Consider the following 7839-nt stretch of genomic DNA (forward strand, 5'->3'; position numbering starts at 1 on the left):
GGGAGTGGAGATACAGGCACCATTAATAGAGGCAATGAAATCCATAATTTGCAGCCCAATATTTCCCTAGGAGTGGGAGATACGATATGAATTCTATCAGCTTTCTCCTTCAGTTTGGTAGGTTGCCACATCACTGTTTTCATGAGGGAATTCAGATGACTTAGCTTTGGCTTCAGGCTGAGTGGGGAGGAGAAATGTGAAGAAAATATTTGTATAGGTCAAACTTCTGTAAGAAAAGTTTGCATGTTATTCCGATCGTGTTTCATTTACCTCTTTTATCTGACAAGGGATATATGTTATTAATATTAACAATCTAATTTTACCTTTACAGATAAATTTGAGCAGTTTTGGGCAATAAACCGAAAACTCATGGAGTATCCTCCAGAAGATAGTGGATTTCGATACATCCCATTTAGAATTTATCAGGTAGGAGACTATAAAATAAAACCACTTCTACCAAACTATTCCACAGAGGTGTTATATATCATAAACTGGTTTGGGAATTATGTGTTCCATTTTCTAACATTATGGTAAAACTTAGGACCCTGATCTTTGCTGGACCCTTGAGTTGTATGAATTAACAAAGACAAAATAGACTATATTTATTCTAATAGATAACATTCATGATGTTGTAAGTGTGTAATTGCCAATTTGCAAAGTCAGATACAGGTCATGTTTATTTAGTTGTTTTTTTTTTTCTTTTTTTAAAACTAATTCTGTCACTAAAAATAACTTAAGACTATGAAGAGTGCTTTGGATGCAAAATGCCCTCTGAAAGCTGCAAGCCAGGTATTTCAGAAGCAACACTTTTCCTTCAAACACTGTGTAGGCTTCTTTTCTTGTTGGCATTAGGTGAAATTAATGGCATAGAACTTGCATCTAGTTCTTCCCTTTGTCTTCTAATTGCATACTTTACAATCCAAAACTAGCTTTGAATATTTTTTCTATTTTAATACACCAGTGCTCTGTTCTTCTCAGCAGTTTATTTGGATGCTTATTCCTTGGAATCCTTATCATTTTTTGATGTCCCCTTAGTTTTTATAAGATTAAGATCACAATGAAGTTTATCATTAAGTACAGTTAAAAGCTTATACAAAATTCATGTAAACTCCTCTTAAAGGAAACAGTTCTGCTCTGTTTTATCTTTGAAACATTTTCATTGCTATACATTTAAGTTTTGCACCTGTGATGATCAAAAAAAGACCTTTACTTACAGTACTGAATAGTCTCATCCTACTTTACAGCAGGTTTTAATGACCATGCAAACCTATGCAATCTTGCAACGGGACTGAAGTAACTTTTAATGTTAGGTACAAGACCGGCACCGTCATACTGAAACCTTAGATTGAGAACGGAAGTCAGTTATTTTGTCAGAGATCATAGCAGATGGCAAGGTTTGTTTAAGTATCAAAAAGCATGCATCAGGAAAAATAGTTCACTCATAGCATTTTGTTTGGTTGTTAACCAAGTTGTTTGTTTGTTCTCTGATAGGTGTGGGGTTTTTTAAGTCTTTTCATAGAAATCACATAAATGGGTTTGTGAAAAGGAGGTTTTGCTGTCTGAATAAGGTATAGACCTTTAAGCCATGAGGGAAATTTTCTGTGATATCACATGATTTCATGCTAATAAAGTTGGGGGTTTTAATTTTTTAAAAAAAATTCTTAATATCTAATTCAGTAATCTCTTTAGCTAGTAGCATTTATCTTGATTTTCATTATCTTGTCAACTGGAAACCCTTACTTGCTGTAGTTTAAACCTAAATTATCTAAGACCAAGCACAAAGAAAGATGATGCTGAGACAGACTTTGAGAAGTTTGGTGTATACTATTTCAGTAATACTGTTCTTAATATTTCTAAATATTTTCAGTAATGTTCCTCTTCTTTAAAAAGTGGATTTCAGTTTCTAGCTTTTTTGGTTTTGTTCGTTTGTGTACTCATTACTGCTCATCATAAGTCTATATATTTTTAAAGGAGTTTTCAGAAAGTATTAGGAAGGGTGAGATTATACTTTGATTCCAAGCAAGGAGTTAATTTCTGTAGTTTTACCATAATTTTACAGTACTTTGTGACAGACTTTCATATGCTGAGGTAACTGGTTCAAAAGTATTCTTAAAGTGGTATTTAACCCCTACTCTGACTCTGACCCCCACTCATTTTGTTTCTATTAGTGCTGGTAAAAGTTGGCTTTGCATTCTAATTGATTGCTTGCATATCCCTACATAAATAACCAAAAGCCAGTTTGGTCCAGGTTTGTACGACAGTGGGCAATTATTCACTATATGTTTTCACATAGTTTTTTTGCAGATACTTAAGGATATATGGGTGCATGCCAGGAAATTACCAGGCATTGCCTTCACTGGGGAAAGTGTCTTAGTCTTCTTAGTTCTCTTAGTCTTCGTAACTTCCATTACCCCAAAACTGTTAGAAGGAAATTCTGTGAAGAGAACTACCTAGGTTGCGTTTTGGCAGTATGAAGTGGATGAATTTGTTTTCCTTTGAAGAAGTGTAGTAGATTGATAGGAACTAAGAAAAATCAGTCTTAGCAGCAATTAAATGTTACTGGGAAAAGTTGCTGCAGAAAAAAATGCATGTAATAAAGCAACCTGACATGTTTTCACTGAAGGCCTGATATTTTCAAAAATCAAAAGCTCTTTCAGTTGTAAAGCCTGTCTATTAAAATACATTTCTAAAGAATAATATGAATCATACCTTGTGTGGTATCCAAATCTGATGGTGTGTGTGGGAGAAAGAGATGGCAAAAATATGAACGCTGTACTTGCGTAAGTCAGAACTAAACCAACCACAGGTAATTTTAAATGCCATTGTCCAGCACCACTTCTAAGTGTAATAGTGAAGATTGGACCAGAATCTTAGCATTTACTCTAAAGATAATGATATTCAGTCTTTTTCTTTAAGAACAACTCATCTGCAATTTTAAAAATTAGCTGAGAGATCTTGGAGATTTTATTACCAGCTGTCACAGTCTGAACTGTGTCATAGGGAACTGGTGACAGATGAGCCTTTGGCATAGGTGGAAACTTTTTCTACCAGAGACAGCTTAAAAATAGTGATTGTATTTTTTTAAATACTTTTACTTACACACGTGAAAAAAAGTGCCCCACTTCATGACTTCAGAAGTCAACTGAAGACAGAGCAGCTTATACAGTTGCATGAAAACTTTCTTGCCATTTTGTCTGATAGCACTGTTGGATAGAGTGCTTTCTTTCACTTCTTTAATAGCAAGAGAGAAAATAATGGTAATATTTTTATGCATTTAAAATGTTACTTTTCCTGTACAGTACTAGAGCTAGTTTGGCTTGAGGACTTTTTCGCAATGTTTATAAGACGAGCTGGTTTTGTACTTTCTAATTGACTAAACTATATGGCTGATAGATGGCAGGAAGTTTTCATCAGTCTTTGGCTCCAGGCACTGTGATGGGGCTTATTAGTCAAGCACCAGAAAGGAGTCTCTGTGTGCTGACAGAGACTACCCTGATGAACTCCTGTCTGCTGTCTTCTGCAGATGGGAGCCCTCTGAGTCTCCACTGTGTGCTTAGTTTGCACTCGTCCCTGAATCATCCTTGCTCTCCACCTGTGTCATGCTCACCCACTTGCTCTTGCTTGCTCTCTCTCTGTCAATCTTCCTTTTTTCATCTGGAGCCTGCCCAACGAGTATACAGAATTTAAAGTTGTAAACATTATTTCAGGATTGAGAATAAAATTACAAAAGTATGTGAAAGAAAATGCATTTAAACTATTCACAAGTTGTTCTGAGCTTTTTTAGTGTCACTCTTGGCTTAAGGCAGGTTGGCTATTGTGTGTTTACCAGCCCAAAAGGGGATGATCTGGGATTGTTTGTTTGCTTTTTCCTTTGAGTTCAGGGACATGCCATGGCACTGGAATGAACATTTCCTTTGCCTCTATTTTCTAAGGGTTTTGATTAGGTTATTAATTTTATTGCCTAATTACGTGGTAGATATTACCTTTGAATGAGTTTTTACTATCGTAAGTCCCTTAAGATGATGTGATTAGATCATAGTCACAAGTTATGTTTATCTGCCTTAGTTACATGAGTGAAATTCTCCGTACTTAATGTGTCTATTACATTCAACACTTGGCTCTTTTTCCAAATGTGCAGTCTAAATAGATGTCTAAATAGATTTAAATGTCTAGCATGACCTGTTCTCTAAAAATAGCAAGGTGGGAGGGGAAATTAAGTCTTCTAAGTCATTATTGGTGTCTCGCTTAATAAATGAATCAGAAGCCCAAGTATGGCCCTTTCCCAAGCAATGCAAGACTATTTTATTTGTATTTCCACGTTAATTGGCAGAGCTCAGGTAATCAGTTGCAACCCGCATTACAGGTATGCAAATCAGCGTCACAGTTTGGCCCATGTTATGAGAACTGTAAAGTTTTCAAGTAACAATGAACCCATCCTTTTCTGCTAGTAGGTTATTAAAATCTTTTGTTTTGGGTGAAAAGCCTCCATTTCTTTTCAAGGCCAAATTTGTCAGACTTCAACTCCAGTCTCCAGATTTTATTTTGCCTTACACCACTTGAAGGACATTTTATTTTGTAACCTCTGAGTTTACTTACTGAGTGATTTCACTTTTCTTTGGTAAGCTGGATCCCTTGAGCCCACTAAGCTGGATCAGTTGAGCCCTTTAAGCCTCTCTTCATGAGGCTGGCTTACCAGTGCTGAAGTTGGTTTTTTAGTCATCTTTTCAAACACTATATTTTGATAATCTTCAGCATTAGCATTAAAGTTAGGGAGATGCAGAGGCCAGAAGTAAAGTTTATAGGATTTTTGATCAAATATACCTGAAACACTGGTGGGACAGAGGTAAAGTTAGCTGCTACTTGAAACTACATATCTGCAAATTTTTATGAAAGAAGCTAAAATGCAATGACTTGTCAAGCAGAACTAAAACATGTAAGTGCTGTTGACCTGAAGAGGGCAACACAACACAGCAAGTTTCAGCATGTTGTTGGCTAGTGCAAAATGCTCTTCTACTTTATTTACCTTTTCTCTTATTTATTGAAAATGATGCTTTCATAAAGAGCCTGCTGAAAATAGATCAATTTATTCCTTTTACAAAGAAGAAGTTTCAGCAAATAGGAAAATAATGTTAAATGACGGTTGATTTGTGTGCAGAGCTGTGTTCAGCTGAATTCTGTTCTGAAAAGAAAAAAAAATAACTCCGATTCATCATCAAGTACACAGAAGAAATTATTCTAATAACTGATGGTTCATCACTGCAGAAACACTGGCACGCTTTTACCAGTTTATAATTACTTCAAAGTCAAAGCTGTATGAATGAGAAAGTTTAAAAGCTTCATTAGGCAAATATTTTTCCTAGTGCCTCATTATTTAAAAAACAAAAACAACATGGACAAACCCATCTATCAAGTGTTGCGTATGGGCAGCATGATCCATAAATTGCTCTGAATAGTTGTTTTCTGCACTTGATTGCTTAGTTCTGTGCAGAAAGTAATAGCAATTTGTCAAGTTGTTACCTTGAGTTGAAGGTCACTGTCACCACAGTAGAGGTTCCATAATTGTGTAAGCTTTTCTGGTCCATCTAACTGCAAAGTGAAATGGGCTAGCCTAAACCAATGCTGTTAAAGATGGCTTTTAAAATTATGTTTTATATTAGGGAATGTCCATGGAGTTTTTTTTAAAGACTTAAGGAACCTGTGTGTAGGATTAGAGTTGTGCCTTGAAGAATCTGTACAGAATAGGGGCTGTCAATCAGGAGTTTAAAAGAAAAAGTCTGAGATTATAAACCGTAGTTGTCAGAGATGTGGCTAAAGTTTACAAAAATTTGCCCAACTTGTCTGTAAAACTGTCAGTCTGCCTAGTTCAAAGCTATTGTAAAAGTTTCATAGTGCTCTGGGAAGAAGAGGCAGAAGAGATGGGGCTATAAAACCTCGATTTGGGTAGCTGCTCTGAGCCAGCTTCTCTGGTTGAACTGTTACCAAGCTGGATAGTTTTGAACCAGCTCAGGCTTGTCCATAGAGGCTACAGTAATCCTTCTGAGTTTTATGTAGATGTAGCTCGTATACAAAAAATATAGTTTTGCTTGTATGAAAAATAGTTTGTTGAGCTTCTGAATTACATTATAACTCCTTTAAAACAACTTAGGCTTGTATTGGATTCTGCATATTGGGGAAAATGGGGAATATTGCTTTAAATGCTTTTTTTGTCTTATCAGATACTCGTAGTTCTTAGAAGAATCTAGATGTATAAAAAAAATCAGTAGTTTTAATAAATTAAATTCACTGTGTAAACAGTGCTATAGAGTGTTGTTAGCAAAAGATAGGTCAAAAACCATTTTGACTTACAATGAAATAAAGAACATTATTGGTGAGGGGAAAAAAAGAATTTTCTATTCCTAATTTCAAAATGCCTTAATTTTACCAAGTGTCTTATGCACTCCCTAATCACAAATTGGTTGATACTTTTTTAGCAAATAATTTTTATATAAAACTCTGATTTGTCATCTTTTCTCTGAATTGTCTTATGATAATGAACTTGGATATAAATAAGTTTATGTAAATGTTCATGCTACAAATTGGAATTTAAACCGTGAGGTTTGAATTCTTGTGGCTTTATTTCCCTACACAATTTTATTAAGGTAGTACACATGTAAATGTACATGTCATCCTAAATTTGTTATTAAAATTAATATATGCATGCAATTAAAACAATAACACTTTTCACCTCAACCTGGAGTGTTAATTCTTAAAAGTATGAATATGCTGAGAGGCTGGGCTGAAGACAATGAATGCAGCAGTAATTCAGTTGAATTAGGTCTGTACAGAGTTATGGTTAGATCTTGTAATTTAAATGCAGTGCTGTGTAGTGTATTGCTGCGTTTCTTTTGGTCATTAAAGCTCATCATTTTACTTCTCCATTTCACTTGGTTTAGTCAACACAAACTGATTTGCCACTTTCACCACATACATTGTTATGTGGTCAGATTCTTATTTTGTAACAAGAGGGATTTTTGCTACCTGAAACTTGTAATCCAGAGCTCTATTCCTCAGAGATTGGCTCTTGTACTGTGACATAATAGCAAAAAAAAACCCAAAGCCCAAACCTGTTGGTGAACTGCTTTACATTCAGAATAATGCGAAATGTGCAGATATGGAATATTTTTCTGCTGCAAATACAAATCCTTTTCTGGCAAGGAAATTTAATACTTCAAGGCTGTGCTAATATTGTTTATATTTTTGTTTCTTGGTGCCCAACAAAATTGTCTCTTGGAATAGTTTCTTCTGTTCAGTCTGGTATTTCTGGCCTTACGAGCATTGCCTGCTGTCTGCTGTGTGTATTATCACTCTCTTTGAGTGTTGACTTTCTCCTGCTCCTAGGATCTGTACAATTCACATGAGCTTAAATAATGCAAGTTCAATTGTTCAGAGACATGCCCTGCACAAGCAAATGTAACAGGTCATTTGAAAGACCAGGCTAGAGCTAGAATGTGGTTCAGCCATGCTTGTTAGGTATTTTGACATAAAAGTGGTCGAGAGTGATACTTCTGGAACTTTTGGCATAAAACTGGCAATGGAACTATTAGCAATATATATTCTTGTTGAAAATGAGCCACAAGGTATAACATGACATTTGCTTTCATGTGTGTTCCAGGTTGTCCTAAAAAACTTTGATTTTTGGTACACTCTGCCTCTTGATTTCAGTGACCAGAACTCTAATCTGTTTTTCTTAGACCCTTCTTGTGAAGCATCTGGTTCATCACCACCTTTCAAACCTTTGTTCCCTTCTTCTTGCAACACAGACACTGGGTAGATTCCATAGGATTACAGTATTCTTTCCCT

The 7839-nt window shown here is 35.5% G+C and overlaps 1 protein-coding gene across 1 annotated transcript in view; it reads left to right on the forward strand.

Annotated features, from left to right (window-relative positions):
• Nucleotides 1-331: 331 nt before the first annotated feature.
• The window catches only part of LOC103773064 (autophagy protein 5-like), a gene marked incomplete at its 5' end in the record, with an annotated part of 41769 nt that continues 34261 nt past the window's right edge, over nt 332-7839 (forward strand). Inside the window, one exon of the mRNA XM_008940417.1 lies at nt 332-426. Within this exon, the coding sequence (XP_008938665.1) occupies nt 332-426 (95 nt within the window). The remainder of the gene's footprint in view (nt 427-7839) is intronic.

The sequence above is a fragment of the Merops nubicus genome, unplaced genomic scaffold (assembly GCF_000691845.1).
Source record: "Merops nubicus isolate BGI_N331 unplaced genomic scaffold, ASM69184v1 scaffold7315, whole genome shotgun sequence".
NCBI classification, from domain to species: Eukaryota; Metazoa; Chordata; class Aves; order Coraciiformes; family Meropidae; genus Merops; species Merops nubicus.